The sequence below is a fragment of the Lepidochelys kempii genome, chromosome 1, assembly GCF_965140265.1.
Source record: "Lepidochelys kempii isolate rLepKem1 chromosome 1, rLepKem1.hap2, whole genome shotgun sequence".
NCBI lineage: Eukaryota > Metazoa > Chordata > Testudines > Cheloniidae > Lepidochelys > Lepidochelys kempii.
Genome location: NC_133256.1, coordinates 252,711,486 through 252,731,149, shown reverse-complemented (window position 1 = coordinate 252,731,149; position 19,664 = coordinate 252,711,486). Strand labels below are relative to the sequence as shown.

The following is a 19,664-nucleotide window of genomic DNA, read 5'->3' as shown; positions in this document are numbered from 1 at the left end:
AAACCTTTATTAGTCCTTTAACTACTGTCTGATTCTCTAGGATGGTAAATTGCCACTTCCTGGCATTTTTCTAGAAGCTTTTGTTGCTACTCTAGAGTCCTCCAAAAGTGAAAGTTATATCATTCATTTCACCACTGAGTAGCCAGGGCAGCATCAGGTGCCTGGAATGTCTTCTGACAGTCATGCAAGTTCCTGACTCCTTTCCTGCATTTGCAGACTCAAATTAGGAAAACAAAATATTTTTGACCCCAGAGACTTGAAGGTCATGACTGGCCCTGGCCACCACCTTCAGAATGTACAATCTGTCTTTCATATCAGAGAGCCTATGAGAGGAATTTCACATGCAGAGTATAGAGGCCCACTTGTATACACCAAATTGCAAGCCAGTTGCGTGCCTACTAGTTCATTTGCAATTTTTGCAATCCCAAGTCACAAATGGAGTATCTTCATGCACAAATGATTAATTAGGACTTTTACATGCCCATTTGATACACAGTGTGTTCCTGAAACTGCTATAATTATATGTGCAGTTATAGGCATGCAGTTGCATACAAGCCACAGGCCTTCATTTCCTAAATTCTGTCCTTGTAAGATGTTGAAAGGTATGAACAAAGCGTTAAAACAGAAAAACAAAACAAACCCTAGAGCAACTGAGCCAGATTTTTAAAGGATTTAGGCACCTGAAGATGCAGACAGGATCTATTACCATTGGGAATTGGGAGTTGAGGTGTTTTTGATAATCCCGCTAAAAGCCTGTATAGCTTTATAAATCTGGCCCATTCAAACTGTGTCCATTTTTAGAGAAAGTGTGTGTTAAGTCATCGAGGGTGTTCTAAAGCACCATTTCTCAAATGTGGCCACAGTGGCTGCATGCGGCCACTAGGGGGTTTCCCTGTGGCCACGGCAGTTTCCTGGGCTGGGGGGAGGGGAAGCATCAGCCCCTCCAAGTTCCCTGTAAGCTGCACGGCCATGCAGCAGCCTATTTAGCACCACACAGGCACTCAGGGAACCCGCCTGGGGACCGGCCCCATATCCCCAACCCCATCCCAGAGCCTGCACCCCCAGCTGGAGCCCTCACACCCCTGCACCCCAACCCTCTGCCCCAGCCCTGAGCCCCTCATTCCTGGCCCCACCCCAGAGCCTACACACCCAGACAGAGCCCTCATACCCCTGCACCTCAACCCTCTGCTCCAGCCCTGCCACATTCCCCCTCGGCCCCACCCCCATCACATGAATTTTGTTTTGTGCACCAATATGAAGGTTTTGTGCACCAATATGAAGGTGAAGGTCACACATCACCTCCATATTGGTGCACATGGGTGGGAAAAATTAGTGGGAACACTGCTCTTTCTCCCTGTTGCTGCATGCGCTGCCTCTCTGGAGGCACAGATGGGACACACAGCGCTTAAGGAGCAAGGTGAGAAGGCAAGGGGTGGTGAGGAGGCGAGCAGCGGGGGAGTAAGGAGGTGAGTGGTGAACCAGCAGCAGAGTGAGGAGGCCGGGGGGAGGGGGGGCGCGTGTCCTCCCCTCCCCTTAGCCCTCCTGAGCATCCTCCCCGACTCTCCTCTCCCCAGACCCAAGCCGCCCAGATATGTTTTTCATTATTATTTGGACTTCTATTATGTGAAAGCATTTTAAAATTTACTTCAGAATTGTTGTACAACCATTTTTACCAAAAAAGCAAAAGAAACAATAATAAAAAAAGACAAGAACATGCAAAGCACCTTATTTGTGTTTCTATTCTGTTAGGTCCAGTCAAGAATAGAGATAACTACATTATTTTTATTATTGAGTCCGCAAAAAAAAGCCCAAAACCTTACATAAATAAATTACAATGATTTAGATGTATATATGTGCATATTACTTTATTAATTTAGGAAAAATAAATAATTTTAGGAAAAAGTGTCTGTGCGGCTACCAGCAAGAGTTAGTGGCCACACACTGAGGCCACCCAAAAATTTGTTGCGAGAAGCCCTGTAAAGTGCTGTATTTAGAAAAGGCTCTTTTAAAGTATTGCTAGAAATATGCGATTTTAAACTGAGGTTTGAAAACATTTTGGAACAAAATTGTGGCCCTCTTCTTCCAAGGGCCCCAGACATCTGCATAGAGTCCATAATGTATTGAGATTTCCATCTGCTTTTACAAATTTATATCTTGATGTCCAGGAATCCATGCACACATTGGATCCTTTTTCAATTGCACTGCATGTCATGTTTGGCAAGATATAAAGAAAATATCTATTTACAATTATAAATAAGGAACATATGCTGAGTCCATTTTGAGAGGGCGACTTCAGAGACAGTGGCTCTAAACTGACACATTGCTCACAATTTTTATTGCAGGCTTTTGGTTTTTTGACAACATTTTTTTGGAAAAAAGAATGCAAGAACCAGCCATCCTTAGCCTACCTACCTGTTGTAGTTGCTATGCTAGCGTACTCTGGGGATTGACTGCTCACAGGTGAGGGTGCAGATGGCACTTCCACCAAGGTGGCAGATTTAGCTGGAGAGAATGGCACTGGCGAAGGAGTTGGAGGAGCAGGTTCTGTCAATATAATTTCTTCTCGTATTTCTGCTGAAGATTGGGAGACAGGTCATAAAAATGTTGTTAAATATGGCTCGTGGAACCCTATGAAATAGATCACTTAGAAAAGTTAATTTTAGATGTAAACTCTGGTGTGTGGAGGAATTACATAAATCTGTCTTTATCGTAGGTATTTTCATGGCTCCATTTTCATGGCCCCATCTCCTGATCATTAACATGCTTATCCTCACAACATCAGTGTGAGGTACTCTTATGCCCATTTTACAGATGGGGAACTGAGGCACAGAGAGGATAAATGAATTACCCAGGAAGTCTGTGGTGGAGCATAGATTTGAACCTGGGTCTTCCAAGTCACAGGCTAGCACCCTAACTACCGGATCATCCTTCCAAACCTTAGGTGTCATATTTAGTCTATGCTAAAATGGATGAGTGAGCTTTTCAAAAGCCAGCTAGGGGATTTAGCCATACAACTCCCATTTAAATTAATTGTAGCTTCAGGGAGGGATGGAAGCTGGCTCCACTGACTCTATGCCTGCTAGGACTCTTTTTCATCACATGCATCCTGAACTGGGAGGTTACAGGTGATCTCCACACCGCTGGGGCTGCACTGAAGTACCTGAGCATACAGCACTGAGTATCTGGCATCTGTATTTCTACTGATAATGTAGATTTTTTTCTTTGGAAGTTGAACATTGGTATATCATAAATCATAGCTTTGGCTTTAATCTTAACCAATGAAAGTCACTCACCCCGATTCTCTTCTCAGACTCAGTGGTGTAAAATCAGGAGTAACCCGACCAAAGACAGTGGACATATTATTGTAAAGCCAGTATAAGGGAGAGGGGAATCAAGACACGTGTCACTTAAATGTGACTGTGGTTTTATAGGTTAGTTGATGTGAACATTCAGTATAAAACTCCCTTGCTGAAATCTCAAATACAGGTTTAGGAGTTGAAATTTTCAGACTTTCATAACTAAACTCAATAGTTACAGCAAGAAGCAGGCAGTCTAATTAAAAATCAATTTCAGGACACTCAATGTCCCCACTGAATGCATCCGGTAAAGTGAGCTGCAGCTCACGAAAGCTTATGCTCTAATAAATTTGTTAGTCTCTAAGGTGCCACAAGTATTCCTGTTCTTTTTTCACTAACCAGAGAGGCTCATAATTGACTTGTCTGACATAATACAGCTGAAAAATTACACATTCCTTCTGGAAAGGCCTGATTAGGGTAAATGGGGATAGGGAAATGCCCATGTACAGAAATGGGTGAATCACAGAGAATAAAATTATAGAAGGTATGTAAGGTACTGCTAAGAAAACAAACTCACCTGTGCTTCCTTCTCCTTTCATTGCTCTCATTAACTCATTAGCTCTCTCCTGACAATGCAGTGATTCTAACAGGTATAATACGTAGTCATCAAACATCAAGTGAATAAGGTGAAAAGACCCTGGGAATGAAATAATATGAACAAACATAAAAGCAATTAATGGTCTCAATACATTTATCACACAAATGATTACAGTATTACCAAAAAAACAACCCCAAATCACTGAATACCACTGGCCCCTGTATAGTCCTGCTACTGAACCATGTCTCTTACTGAAAAGTGAGTCATCTGTCAATGTTAAAGGCAAGTTAAGAGGGGAGGGTGTTTTTGTGTCTGGGTTCTGCTTGCCACAGTGTACTTGTACCTGGATTTATACAGATTTATGTGAATTCTGGGATCATTTCTCAGAAGTAAAATTTGTGTCTCTGGGGTCCGGTTCTTGAGAAAAGTGTCCTGACAAATAACTATCATTCTGTAGTAATTATAAATCTTGAGCAAGAATTGCCTTTTGGACCAAGCTCTCTCTCCTATATCCAAGCAAGCACTTACTAAGTCAGATGGGGCGGTCTGGGAAAGCAGGAAATGAATCAAAATATAAAAATCTATTCCTGTCAAATACACTAGCACAAAGTATTGTTGAGCTAGCTGGACTGTCCATGGGGGCTTTAAACTAGAAAGATGAAGGGAGGGATATGGTGAAGGTCAGAAACTACGGGACCTGGACCCCAACCTTCTTTCAGCATCTTCCCAGCAAGAGTCTGATTATCTTTTTGTTAGCATTTTTCAGCCAATTGGGCGTTGGTACCATTTATATAGGACCTTTAAAGCCAGAACATTTCCTTCCCAACTCTCTGGTAATGTCATTAGTGTTGCCAAGAATCAAAGCCATTATTCGTGTATGATAGGATGCCCAAACACCTTAAAATAAGTTGCTTTAACAGGAAGCATTGTCAGTCAGGATAGGTACAGTCTGAAGAATTTATAAATAAGGAACTTTCTCATTTTTCATAATTATACGTCCAGAGGTGGATTATGTTTGTGGTTAGACTAATAGGTTAAAAATTACAAGTGTTAAGAATCAGCACATTTTAGGATGTAAACTGGTCACTGAGTTGAGAGCTGGAAATAAATATTTTGCTCTCACGTCCTAGCATTGTAAAATTGGCCAAGAACAGTATAGCATACTTTTCTGCCTTTCTCTGAAGCATCAGATTACTGACAGATGTAGAATACTGAATGGGATAGACCAATGACATGTTCTGGCATGACAATTCCAAGCTACCTAAGACATCAGAGAAGGTATATGACACAATGATATCAATGAGAGACTAAAAGACTCCTTAAGTAAAATGTCCATCCCTATGGCACATCTTGAGGGTTTTATCCAGTCTATCTTTGAATAATTCGACAGATGAGGTTTCCACTACTTCCCAAACGTGCGAGCAACAACTGTGGGATGCCCCACATGGAAAGGCTTCAGTCAACCAAAGTAGCGTCAATATCTCTGGCATCAGCCCTTCCACATGAGGCATCTGTCACATTATTACGTACCACATTACTATAGTTGGAATAGGAAGTGTCCTGAATGTTTTGGCTTTGCCTGCCATCTCCCAGCATGAGGGACAGGCATCACTATCTTTAACAACCATCAGTCTTGGAAGTTCCAAGCACATTTCTTGGTGGTTCCCGGCAAGCCACTTCCTAGGAGGCAATTTGAGACATGCTATACAGATATGGATCTGGACAGGGAAAGAAGAGTTTCCCGTGTAGTTTCAGGTCTCAGTTCAATTAGAGAAATGCCAAGAAGCAGAGAACAGATGTGAGGGAAGCAGTACTGGGGAAAATTTGACTTTTCCTCTAGCCTCCATAGACAGAGACTTAAAAATTTATACAAGGACTCAGTGTGAGAAGTAGACATGTCCATATGCTATCACTGGGCAGATTCAGCAGTGTATAGAAGATAGGAAGCAAAGAAGAAAATCAAGACAGATTACTTTGTCTGAAGAGCATACTGGCATCTACTAGAGATGAATGATATATATATTTTTAAAACTAAATGTTTTTTCTTCCAGAACCAATCTTTTTGCAAAAATGAAAAAATCACAAAGACATGTTGACCCTCTTTTTTGTAATTTTAAAAATTTCCCATGACATTTTTTGTAAAAATTTAAATCACTATTTGTATTGATTTTTTAATAAAAATATCTTCAAAATTTTTCATTTACCAAAACCAGCTCTTTGATAAACAAACAATGTGCATAAACATCTAGATAACACTTTAGACAAAAGTTGCAATAAACTGTTTTTGTACAAAACAGAAAAATGGGTCTGTATCAACCACTGCAAAATAGAAACTTTGATATTTGGGGTTATTATTTTTCAACCAGCTGTATTATCTATATTATACAACAGAGCTGGGTGAATACTTCACTTTTTTTTTATGAAGAGTCACTTTAGTGAGAAATTTAACTTGCTCTTTTTATATTGGCTTTCCACCAACGATTAGTAAATTTTAGATATATTTATTTGTACTTGCATGGTACATTTAAAAAGGCCTATCAAAGGCTTTAGGTACCTTTGGCAGGAGTGAATACAGTCAGACTGGAATAAAAGTAAACCCACCAGCCACCCCAACACCAGAGAAAATAGCCAGCTGAAAAGAAATCAGAAATCAGCTACACCCATAGACCCCAAATCCCGCAACCACAAATACAAGCCCTCAATATACTCATCACTCCTCAAAACCTGGAAAAAGAGATGGCTTTTTCGTTGTGCTCTGAATATCAATGGATTTGTCGATTTCAAACCTAGGGATAACGGGAGGGTGAATTCCAAAATGGAGGGCCCCTCACAAAAGAATGTTCTGCCAACGGGCCCCTTTCTTAAAAGTCAAGAGATGTCAGCTCACTGCTCACAAAGATGGCAGCTGGGGACAGAGAGAGGCTCTCTCTCCCATAGGCAGGTCCTTGGTCACAGCCCAGGATCTGGCCCAAAACTTTCAAATTTCTTTACTGATTTTTTAACAAACTTTTGAGACAAAATCCTTCCCTGGAATGGGATGCTACATACATAATTTCAGAATGATTGGTTTTTTGGAGGAAGTTAGAGGAGGAGGTTGAAAGCTGAGCTTATATTGGGAAGCCTGTTTCTACCTTAACGAGTGCCTACAGCTGCTCCACAAATATGCTGTTCTTTGCTCGTATATACTGTACAAGTGGAGTGTAGGAGAAGCAGTCTGAAAGGCCCCATGTCATTATGCAATGCAATGTTGTCTCGTAATTAGGCTTTCAAAGCAACTGTGCACACACTCTTCTTCAGTTGCAACAGCTCTAGTCTTTGTGTTCCATTCTCTCAATGCACGCATGCGTAACTTCCATTGTCATTCATGGGAGTTATGCACACACACTGAGGGGAGAACAGATGCTTTGTGTCCTTGGCGCAAGACCAAAAACAAGAACATCGGACATTTTTATAAATAGAACACATGCGTAGTGATGGGCAAATAATCTTCCACTGGCAAATATAAAGGGCTTGATTCTCTACTTTTGTGATCATTTACACCTGTGCAAATCAAAACTGTATGCTTCACAGCCATCTTACAGAAATTAAAATGACTAATAAGGTGCAATGTAGTGGAGAGCCTTAGCCAAGCTCTGTAGCTGTTTAGTTTTATAAAGTTTTTGAACTGGAAGTCTTGTAAAAACTGCAAATGGAATAAGATAGCTATTTTCAAAATGCTTAACATCGGTTACAATGTTGTAGAATCCTACTCTGTTTAGAAGTGTTATGAACACAATGGGCCTGATTGACCACTGTGTTAGTCCAGTTTAATACTGATGTAACTCCATTGGGGTTCACCAGCGTAAAAAACTGGAGCATTATGCCCTAGAACAAGCCTGGTTCTCGTCTCACACAAGTTTGTACCTCTGTTGACTTCGAGTCATTACTGATCCGGACAAGAGGCGAATCAGGCCTAATATTCAGCGTTTCCAAGTCTCACAATTTTAATCACAAGTCTCAGGATATTTGGTGTTCATCCTTCAAGCCCCTGCTCCTGGAGACAGGTAATTACGTGACAATCTCATCTTTCATTAAAAAATAAAAGAAAGTTTCTAGCCCTAAGGTTGCAGAGAAAACCCTGAAAGTAGAAACACTAAATGCTCACATGCTAGAAGACAAATACTAAGAACCCAAGATTTATTATTTTTTAAAATCTCATGATATTTGGGGCCTAACTCTTGATTTTTGAACACTTGGGGTTGATAATACTGAGTACACCATTTAAAAAACTATCTGGTCCCCTTGTCTCTCTCTGAATTTTCCTCTTCTTTTACTATTTGATATTTTTTAATTCTGTAGAATGTTTGAGACAGAATTTATAAGACACTCTGCATCAAGGGGTGTTGTATCAAATGAATGCAATCATTTTACATTTTAAATTAATTAAGTTAAATGTAAGATATAAAATGAAACCAGTTTCAGGATATGCACATCAGTTACTTACTGAGCAGCTATTCATGTACAACTGTTTATATTTTATGTTTATATTTTGTTTTGCACGCTACTGTATTTAGCAGGGACCTACGATTGGCTCTTTCAAATACAGCTGTAGGTACTGAAGAGGATTCATCTGTGTCTCATAAAATATATATTCATTTAGTGAGAGATAAAAAGCCCCCTAGATACTGTACCTACAGTAATAAATTGCTTTTGTCTCTCTTTTCAAAAAGACCAAATTGAATGCAATCAGGATATTATTACAGCTGTTCTATCCAGCTAATACACAGTAAACATCAGCAGCTTTCACAAAAGCCAGGAATTATGTACAAGTATTGTAAAACAGAGATATATAGCTCTGCGGAAGATTGGAAGGCTCCTTTTACTAATTAGTTGTTTTAATACACAGGATGCATTACCAAAACATTGCCACCGACTGTGCCTTTGATATGCCTAGACGGAAGACGGGTAGAGGGAGAGAGAAAGGAGAGAGATGAGCTTTTGTCTGCCAGGAATCGTTTTGACTTGCCCATGCCATGCACCATACTTAAAAGCTTTGCCCAGAGTCAGATCTGTATGTCATTTCAGGATATATACTACCAGCCCAGTGACATGTTGTGAAACATTCTGTAGTCAAATTTCCAGATCATGAAATGATGACAAAGCTCAAATATATTGTACTGTATATAAGAATGACCACAGCATCAAACAAGTGATTTTTATCATGTTTTTGTTTCAAACACACTCTCAAATAATGCTTTTTTGTTTTTTAAAACAATAACAGCATAAAGATCTGGCATTGTTTATTGCTTAGAATGATCCCGAAAATCAGTGCCTGTTTATATAGTCATCAATGTAGCCAAAATACACAAGTTTTCATCTAAGATAAGAACAAATTTATATAGAAGACAATATCTAAAATATATCAATGTCATCTTTGTTCCCTCTATTGTACAGTACTCATTAAAAATGCATGATACTATAAAAAGAGAGGAAGAACTGTGTTAAATTAAGCCCACAACAAGTTCCTCAGGTCTGATTCTGATACGTTTAAATTCAGAGGATATTAGACTTTTGGAACATGCTCAGCTATAATGCAATACAATGGCTTTGTAATTAGAATATTACAGCATTCATTCAAGAGATTATAATTCAGCTGATGATGTTAAATAACATGTCAGTCACTTTTTGAGAAGTGGGAGCAGTGATAGCCAAATTTTATTATACTGGGGTCTGGATGTGGTTTCAATACTCATCCCCTTTGACAGGTTTCAGAGGAACAGCCGTGTTAGTCTGTATTCGCAAAAAGAAAAGGAGTACTTGTGGCACCTTAGAGACTAACCAATTTATTTGAGCATGAGCTTTCGTGAGCTACAGCTCACTTCATCAGATGTTTACCGTGGAAACTGCAGCAGACTTTATATACACACAGAAATCATGAAACAATACCTCCTCCCACCCCACTGTCCTGCTGGTAATAGCTTATCTAAAGTGAGGATCTGAAGTCCTTGCTCATTCTAAACTCCCACTGACTTCAATAGACCTGCACTTTTGGACCCAGAGGGGAGAAATTCAAGGGTTCCGTTAAAAACAACTAAAAGCTCTTATTCACAGAGACAGTGTGTATTGGTAAAAAGAAAGAAAGCTTACATGGGCTTATTATAAGAAAACCTTAGGAAGTTTACAGTGCCATAATGAAGATGTAAATGATAATCCTGTTCACTACTGCTGCAAGCAGCATTATCAAACCCAAGTCGTTAAAAAATTCTATACTATATTATTTATATCCTTTAAAAATGCATTACTTTCAGAAAACCAGTTTATACTGATTTTACATGTGCTATAATAATTTGAAAGCAGACTCTTAACAGATGTAGCTGGTGACTACAAATGTAATTAAATTTCCAATACTTTTAAGAGACAGCAATTGATTTTAAACATACTTTTAAGATGGAGTATGCATTTAAGATCTGTCTTACTAGAATTGTATAGAGTAATTCTCCAGATGCCATGGAAAGCACATCGCATGTGGCTGCTGATATGCTCTTTCCTAATACACCTTTCTATCTAAATAGCTCTATTTTGTGTAGAGAGGGGTATACGTGTGTGACTACACATCCTGTATATTTTATTTTATACATTTTACAAAAAACAGTATTCTATTAGGCTACACATTTAGCCTAAATAGGCATTTAAAATACTGCTTATGTACAGCTTGATAGAGAGTGCACAATTTTTGGAACCTTAACTTGCATTTTTGACGTTTCATGATTTTATCAGTGTGACCTCAACATTGCATTTTACACAGTGTTTGCATATAAAGGCTGCTCCTGCAGCTGAGTGCTGCAGAGAGCCAAAACGCTCAGAACTCAGTGTTTGCTCAATACCTGTTCCAAGAGGTTTCTGCATTGTGCAGAGAAGTATGCAATGCTCAGCAATGCGAGCAATCTCTATTTCCACAGTGAAAAGAGTTTTGGTGAATAAGGGGGAGAGTGCATATGAGAGGGGATAGATATCAAACATGGTCAGGGCTCTGGTACTTCAGCACAGTCCAGTGAATACAAAAGCTGTGCATAGAGGCCTTTTAAGGATTTTCACTATCCTACTGCCTGCTAGGAGTGGCAACTCACTGTTGTGCTTGCTGAAAAGCTGTGCTTAGAAGAAACTGACAACAGGGAAGCCATGAAGACCAACCACAGATCAAAATGCTCCTGAAGGTTCTCAGAAGACAGTGAGGCCAGCTCTTGAGATTTTATCAAGAGTTGTGTGGTATTTGGTGTTTTTCTTAAAGCCTCAGCTCCTGGCAGCTTGTAAATATGTGAGAATCTCAGCTTGCATTAAAAAAGTAAGTTTCTAGCCTTTATGGTCATGGAGTAAAACTTAAAAATGTGACCCACATGCACTCTAGAGATTCAAAAACCAGAAGATAAATAAAAGCACCCAAAATGCATTTAAAAAAAAACATACATTTTTTTAAGCCAGTCCCATGATTTTGTGTGGCCTGACACACAATTTTTGATTGCTTGGGGTTAGTAATACTGAGTCCTCATGGCCAGCTTCCCAGGTGCCCCATGTGGGACTTCATAGTGTTCTTGCCTGCCTCCAATATCTGCTCCCCTCAGCTTACTGGTACCTGAACAAAGCTCGGAAGCTTTCTATCTATAGGTCTACATTCTTCTGGGGGTGCCCAGCACCCCTATATCTAAGCATCACCTAAGAGAATAAAACACAATAAAGCACTGCTGGAAGAAAACATGCTAGTGGCTCAGTGCTGCTCTCTCACAATCCTCATTATTATTAGTCTGCTAATAACATACATTGACAAGTGTGCACTTATGAAAACACAAAAGCACAATAGCCAATTTTCCATCATTCCTATTGTTGACTAATTCAATTTGTACATACACATACTCCTCAGTAGGGACTGTTTACACACCAGGTTTCAAAGCACAGTTCTGTGTGAAAAGAAACAGGACAACCTTTTTTTTCCTTTCTTTTTTTTTTTAAATGAGGTACGTTTATATTCTTCCACTCTTATGGACATCAAAAACAACTGAAGGGAATTTGTTCAAAAGCAACAGAAAAAATGACCTAGAGGCAGAAAATTTGTTGAAAATTTCAACCCCAAAAAGAGATTTTTAAAAAAAGTTATAAACATGTGAAAATCAGAGGGGATCATCACTCAAAAGTGCATGACAGCTATTGATCTAGCATTTTTTACTGTGCTAACAATCCGTAAAATTAAAATTAAAGTACCAAAGCTGGGTGCACTGTGCAAAGTCATGTCCCGAATCACTCGTGTGCCAAAGCAGGACCACATCAAGAGGAACTGCTGAGCCACTTTCTTCAAAGAGCCTTGTCTCTTGGCAGCTACCTACAAGAAAATATATATATTTCACATGGATAACAAACATTCATTTTCATTTCCATTGTCTGTCCCAGCCCAACACTGCCCATGTCCATCCATTTCCTTAACTAAAACTACATCCCACTGTAAGAAAATTAGGATAAAAATTAAAACAGACACACATGAAGCCATCCCGTAATGATAATTCTATACACATTAGTTTGCAGGAAGAAGAAGCTTACAATAAAATTATAATCTCTAAAACAGAAAATGCTCATGCTTCTGGAGGGTAACATTTGGATTATAAATAATGAAGGGATTTATCAGACTGCCTAACAACATCCAGGTCTTCATCTTAATTTGACTCTCTTTTTGGCAATTCTCTAGTTCAGGAAGAAAATTTATAATGAATACTGCTGGGAATATACTGCAAAAATAATGTATTAATCTAATTAATTTAAACTAATTGGCTCTTGGTGCGTTCACATCCTCTTTGCATTTTCTTTCTGTGAACACTCAGATGATCATGTTTTACTCACAATTATACTTCTCAGAAAGCATATTGTAAGTTTACACTCTCAAAAGCTCATTTTCTATAACTGTTACTGTAGCCGTGTTGGTCCCAGGATATTAGAGAGACAATGTAGGTGAGGTCATATCTTCTATGGGACCAATTTCTGTTGGTGAGACAGACAAATTTTTGATCTTACACAGAGCTCTTCTTCGGGTCTGGAAAACTTAGAGTGTCACAGCTAAATACAAGATGGAACAGATTGTTTAGTATAAGTAGCTAACACATATTTCAAGGGACCATTCAAGGTGAAATGACCCGTTAATTTTCTATATTCCCAGTTGATCCTAAGAATTATACTCATCTAGTCAGCAAATAGAAAAAATACCACGTCCAATATGATCCATCATAAGCACTCACAGTTATTTCAAACAGCAATCTATAGACTAAAGACACTTTTTAAAAAATTAAATAATTTCAAACAATTGATACATTTAGGAATTTTTTTTGGTGGGGGGGGAGTTGTGGACATTCTGCGAACAGAAAAAGAGGTAATATTGTTTAATGAAGTGTTCTTAAGTTATTTACACAGGTCTAATAGTGAACTCTGGAAGTAGAGTTGCAATTTTCCAACAGAACATGCTAATACAAAATGTATTATCATTCACAGACAGAAGCTAAAAGTATATGGTAAATTGTACAGTTACATATACTGCATAAAATTGTATTGATGTCTGATTGGCCAAGAGTGCTCATGAGTTCAGCCAGTAAGTGTCCACCCAAATAATACTAAAACTGAGGTCAGAGTTCTATTACTGGTGTTTCAGAGCAACTCCTAAAAATCACCCAGCTTAATCCCTTGCTGAACCATAAACTCGTTGTTAACCTTTATTTACTAAAATGAATCAGCTGGACTAAATATTATCTTCATTAAACTCTCAAAAGGGCATATTAATTTATTATCTCCACCTGCAATGCTACATTATTCACTATACACTACAGAGGAGTCTGAACCAACACTTCAGATCCATACACCCTTGAACGTTGGGGTGTTGAAAATCTGAACTCTGATCCAGCTCCGAATTTTGCAAATGGCTCCTATTTTTAGAATGGAATGAATGAAAGCCTTGAATCTGAACACTCCCTGACTTTTGACTCTGGAATTTGGATCCAGATTTTGCATCTTGAGTCTGTGTCTACTAAATACCTATTGCTTTGTTAAAACAAATATTACACATGGTAATACTGCACATTAAGTGACTCGGGTCCTAACTCCTATTTACCAACCTTCACAACACATCTGTCCACCATGGAATCCAGCCACTCAATGTAGGACTCAATGGGTGACTGCTCCTCCAAAAGATGATCAAACTCCTGATACACTAACAAACAAAGAAAAATACTCCAAATCAGGACTTTAATTCCATTTTATAACAATAGAGAAAACAACTGTCACAAAACAATCAGTAATACATCGCCAATTTGCTAAGCTAATTACAACAGGTCACTTAACTATAAATGTATATATGTACACCTTAAGACATAAAAGAGGTTGAAACCATTACTATCCTGCTCCTATGGAAATCAGTGGGAGTTTTTAAAGGATTTCAGTGGGAGCAGGATCTTGGCCCATCATTTGTAATTCATCTTTTGATTTACGCTTCAGCTGTCTATGCCCGGAAGTAAAACACATTTATGGTGTTCATGGTGCAGAGCAGTAAGCTAGGCTTTGACCCTCATGAGAAAAAAAGGCCATGCATGAAATTGATTTAGAAATGCATAGAGGATCTTTTAAACACCCAGTGGATGAGCATTGTTGATAGGCCTCTCGTCAGCAAATCTCCAGTGCATAATGCTTTAGTTGTGAAAACGTGCTTCAGCTGCAACCGTCATTTAGTTGTAACAGCAAACAAGCAACAACAACAAAAGTGTACTTTTATAAAGTGATTTACTGCCAAAACACAAATGCCATGCTGACTACACCTAAAGGAGTTTCTACAGACAGGCAATCCTCTTCCAAATATTTTTTTCAAAAATATAGAGAGTAAACTCAGATGGCCTGTTCAAATGTGTCAATTAAATAGGAGAATCTCCAATTTATTTAGGAGAAGAAGCTATTGGAAGACAAGGAATCATGTGTCTGAGCATCTCAAGGAATTGCTCTGCAATTGAGCTACAAAAAATGGTCCCCTAAATCAAAAGAAAAGATGCTTTTATACCTGCTGTGTCACAGGGTGATTTAAATGCGCTGTGCACATCCATTTATACTTCATTATAAACAGCAGGAGAGAGGAATTTCCCACCACTGGAGTGGATGCTAGGGGCAGGGAGACGAGGCAAAGCGCAAAGTTGGCAGCTAGGGAAGAGTGCAGGAGACATGGAGAAAAAATGCAAAATACAAGGATGTTCTCCACTTGAGCAGCATGGCCATTCTTTGTAACACCACCCTGGATTGGGCTCTGCAGATTGGGAAGTATTGTTATGAGCTGAAGCAACGGATCCAGTAGGAATGCATTTAAGAGTTTTCTTGCCTTACAAATGACTGTGCATTGATTCCATTTAGACTTAATTACAAAGGGGTAGATTGTCACAGCTGTTATTCAGCCACCGAGGGGAACAATGGGGAGCAAGCCTCCCCTTCCTTCCTTTCCCACTCAGACCTGCTCGTATTAGGACCCTGGATGCAGAGGGGAGAACTCTATTTGTCCAATACTTCTCACTGCAAGCAAGCCAGTGGGGAGAGGGTGGACGGAACAGGGCATAGGAGGAGCCCTCGCTCTGCCTCCTTAATCCAGTACCTGGCTGGGCATAGAGTGGGGAGTAAGCTGCTTCAACTACATTCTCTGTGAGTGAGTTGGGGAGCACAAGTGGAACTGTGATCCTCCGAGTCCCAGTTTGTTGTCTGGTTAGCTGCTGGGAAAGTGCTGCTATGCACTATCCCTTAGTCAGGGCCGATTAAAAAGCTACCATCTGCCCCAAAGCAGCTGTTGCAGACACATCTGAAGGAGCCAGAAGGAATGGAGCACCGGAGAAAAATCATGATAGAAGTAGCTCTATTCTTAAAAACGAGAAAAGCCACTTTCTACTAACAAACGACTATCACGTTCAGTGGAAATCTGCCAATCTGGAAGATTTTTTTCCAGTTATTATAGTTGGAAATTGTAACCTTGGGAGGCTGAGTGTCGGGATTTCCCAGCACCAGCAGGATATAAAGGAGCATTGGAAACCTACATTGGACATGTGTATTAAGAAATCCCAATGCCATCATCCTAAAGTGAGGGCCCAATTTCACCACGTGAGGAGACACCCTGCAAAAATGTGACACTTTCATGCATGTGTGAGTGTGTGTGTGTGTTGCAAATAAGTAAAGTGGACTGGGTGAAATAAGAACCAGCCCGAATCTTCATCCAACACTTGACTCCAACCTACGCCAGCCCCTTTTAGAGGTACAGAACAGTTTGTCTTTGTCTCTTCCCCTTACCTATGTTTTCAACCAGGATTTGAAATAAGACTGAGCACTGACAGAGAGGCAAGCTTTAGAGGGCCGGGAACACCTTTTCAATCTGTGTGCACACAGTGCTTAGCACAATGATCTCTGATTCAGACTATGGCTGCTAGGCACTATTGCAATACTCATAAGGAATGGCAGGACATGGGAGAGTTATCCTAGAGTTCTTGGTGATTCAGAGGAAAAAATCTATCAAGAGTGGTAAGAGTGTACAGGAGGACAGAGAGGAGGTGATACTACTGGAGGATTCAAAGGAATTAAGCTGAATTTCCAGCCTGCTATAAACCCTCCAGTAGAAGGGGTAATACTGACTTGCAATAGCAGTACTGAATTTGCTGCAAGGGAGCTGAAAATACCACCCCAAAAAGAAGGTTCACCTTTTGGAACTAGCTCCTTGTAGACTTATCCTTGGTTACAGATCTTTAAATGATCTTCATCGAGGTAGAAACTATATGCAAAGTTGGAAAAAAAACTCTTGAGGTCAGTGTCACATATATACCCTTGTCTCAATGTAATCCTCAACACGTACACTGGGTTGGGTTACTGCTTCTGGTCTTTCTCCTCTCTCTCCTTCTTTCACACCTTTCTCTTCTCCCTTTCTGTTGCAAACTGCTACCCGGCTATGACTGGCCCCTTCTGGAAAGCACTTATATGCTGAATTCCATCCACTCTTCAGGAAAGTTCTTAAGCATTTGTTTAACTTTAATGGTTTTTAAATATGCACTGAAAGTTTAGCACTTGCTTAAGGGTCCTTCCTAAATGGGGATGGTCTCCTGAATCTGGGCCAGAAACATTACTGGTATTACGTATTAACCCTTTGGGAACTAGATAATTTCTAGGGGTTTTGGGTGTATGCTGAGGATGGTTAAAGAAGAAGAGAGATTTTCTGGCTGGTGGGAACCAGGATGAGCCTGGATTCTAGGCTTCAGCTTGTCCTGAACTGCTTATCTTTTACCCCTGTCCTGTCCTGAATTCTCACTACTCTCAACCTTTCACTGCTGCCAGCTCCTGGCTCACTCCCGTCAATCACCAGTGGGCAGAAGGGTCATATCAGGAGGTAAACTCAGGGGCTGGGGGAACTGGCAAGAATCCCAGAACAGTTCTCCTCTGGGAAATGGAGCCAGCAGCAGGTGGTCAGGAGATGTGAGGCCTTCTTCCTGCTTGGGGGTGACTCTTTCAGAGGTCAGTGAGGGATGTGAGGTAGACGGGAGCATTTTTGTCGTCTTCAGGAAAGAAAGGAGGAGGACTCCAACTGGAGGTAGAGGTTGAGACTGCTACTAAAGACAAGAATACTCATCTTTAGTATCTCAGTGTAGCACACCCAGGGATGCACACACATTTGTTGTCAGAGTTCTATGGGCTAGAAATGGCTATCACATGCACATTCTGTGGGCAACTTGTGTCACTACTTTACACATGGAATAGATGAGCTTTCCCCCTAAAACAGGGTGACCAGATAGCAAGTGTGAAAAATCAGGACAGGGGGTGGGAAGTAATAGGAGCCTATATAAGAAAAAGACCCCAAAATCGGGACTGTCCCTATATAGGACATCTGGTCACCCTACCCTAAAACCAACTTGCCCCTTTAAGAAAGCACAACTTTTCCAGGGTTTCTACAAGTCATTCTTCAATAAACCAAGCAGTGTCTATGTCAGCCAATCAGATTTCTGGATGTGGGATACATACTTACTTCTAAAAGTTCACAAAGAAAACTTCAGCCAATCAGAGACTAACTTGCTGATAAAAGTGCTTTGTGAAACCAGTGCTTTTAAAAAAAATAAGCCTCTGGAAGTGACTCAAACAAAAATGGCCCTGCTGTCAAAGCCATTCAAAAGGCAGTTATCCCATAATAGTATAACTGGGTAAACAACCATCATTCTACTCTATCAGATAAAATGATTCGGGGCTTGATCCATAGCCCATTAAAGGCAATGGGCAGACTTCCATTGACTTCAATAAGCTTTGGATTGGGCCCTAGATCTGCATCAGTCATTAGGAAGACTAGAAATAATCTCTTTAACAGAACATTGTCCATATCCATGTCTCAAAGTGGAACATCTTGGTTTTGGCTCACCTTTCTCTTTGATACGTGTTTCAGTATTTATCTGAGCAGCAAGCAAGCAATAGCCAGTAATGATGTGCCACCACATTGCTACAATATCTCAATTAATAAACTGATTGACTGTAAAGCAATTATTATAAAATTGAACATTATTATTATTGTGGTGTTTTGCATTCAACAGGAAACACAGTTCAGAGTTCCCTGTACCACATTTGAGGATTTTATTCTTACATTGTATGATGAGCTTTCTGTGCTCCTCACGTGAATCCTCCATGGTATAGAGAGTTTGTTTGGTAATGCTGTTCAGATCCACATTCCTCCAGTCCTCCAGCATTTGAAAGGTAATGTCTGCACTGTGGATCACCGTTCTTGATGCCTATAATCCAATCCAATCTACTCATTAGTTCATGGTTTATTAGGTTAAAAATAGCCTTCATCCCCTTTTACGCTCCCTTAGTGAGCCTCACTAAGTTGATTCTCAAACCCCACACACCTCTTGATCCTTTCTCGAAGTTACTGGACACAGTAGCTAGAGAGAACTCTGAAGCCATTTTTGCCAGTTCTACTCAGCATGTATTTAGTTTTCACAAGTACAAATCTCAACAGGCATTTCTAATCAAACTGCTCTCTCCCTAGACCATTAATTCTACAAGGTTTGAGCTGCAGTGTTTGGTCCACGTCAGTCCAAGAACAAAAACACATTGGCCCAGATCCTTCCCCTCAATCTATGTAGGGAGGGAATACTCTGCGTGTGCATCTTCCCCCTGACACATGAAAAGGAGGCTCACCTGCCCCCACACCACCACCTGCCCATCCTCTGGACCATGCAGAGGCCTCCCTGCACAAAGGGAAGGAGTAGGCTGAGAGAAACGTGGGTGGTGCTGGATCGGGGTCACACATCAGTCCTGTGTAAATTAATCAGAGAAGACAACCCAGATTAGGGCTGTATTATCTTTTCCAAGGAGTCTCCCTTGGGGGCCATGGCAGCCTGAAGAGTCCCTGGTTTAGGAAGCTGTTGAGGGGACAGAGCTGTGTGAATGGATCTGGTCTTCTACAGATTCCCGTGGATCTGTGCAGATTCTTGGGGATCTACCAGGTTTGTGGATAGATCCCACAGCTCATGCAGCAGGATGCCCCACAAATGAATTAAAGGAGGAGGAACTCCACAAAGCATCCTCACTGAGATCTCCTTCCGTCAGGGGGTATTTCTGCTGTGGGGGTTAATCTGGGGCATTAGATACAGTTTTCAAGTGTAGCCCCTCAAACTCCAGTGTGGGACAAACCCTCAGCTGGTGTCAATGGGTGAAACGCCACAGGAGTCAAGGGAGATGCTCCTACTAATACCATCAGAAAATCTGGCCCTGTG

The 19,664-nt window shown here is 40.3% G+C and overlaps 1 protein-coding gene across 5 annotated transcripts in view; it reads right to left on the bottom strand.

Annotated features, from left to right (window-relative positions):
- The window catches only part of RFX4 (regulatory factor X4), a 129,925-nt gene that overhangs the window by 35,722 nt on the left and 74,539 nt on the right, over positions 1 to 19,664 (bottom strand). For 3 of the 5 annotated variants that reach the window (XM_073324380.1, XM_073324417.1, XM_073324408.1), the window contains 5 exons: positions 18,530 to 18,674; positions 14,016 to 14,110; positions 12,127 to 12,244; positions 3,874 to 3,993; positions 2,413 to 2,574 (listed from right to left, as the gene is read on the bottom strand). In XM_073324380.1, coding sequence (XP_073180481.1) covers positions 2,413 to 2,574; positions 3,874 to 3,993; positions 12,127 to 12,244; positions 14,016 to 14,110; positions 18,530 to 18,674 — 640 coding nt within the window. The remainder of the gene's footprint in view (positions 1 to 2,412; positions 2,575 to 3,873; positions 3,994 to 12,126; positions 12,245 to 14,015; positions 14,111 to 18,529; positions 18,675 to 19,664) is intronic. The other 2 variants (XM_073324390.1, XM_073324399.1) reach the window with 2 other exon arrangements.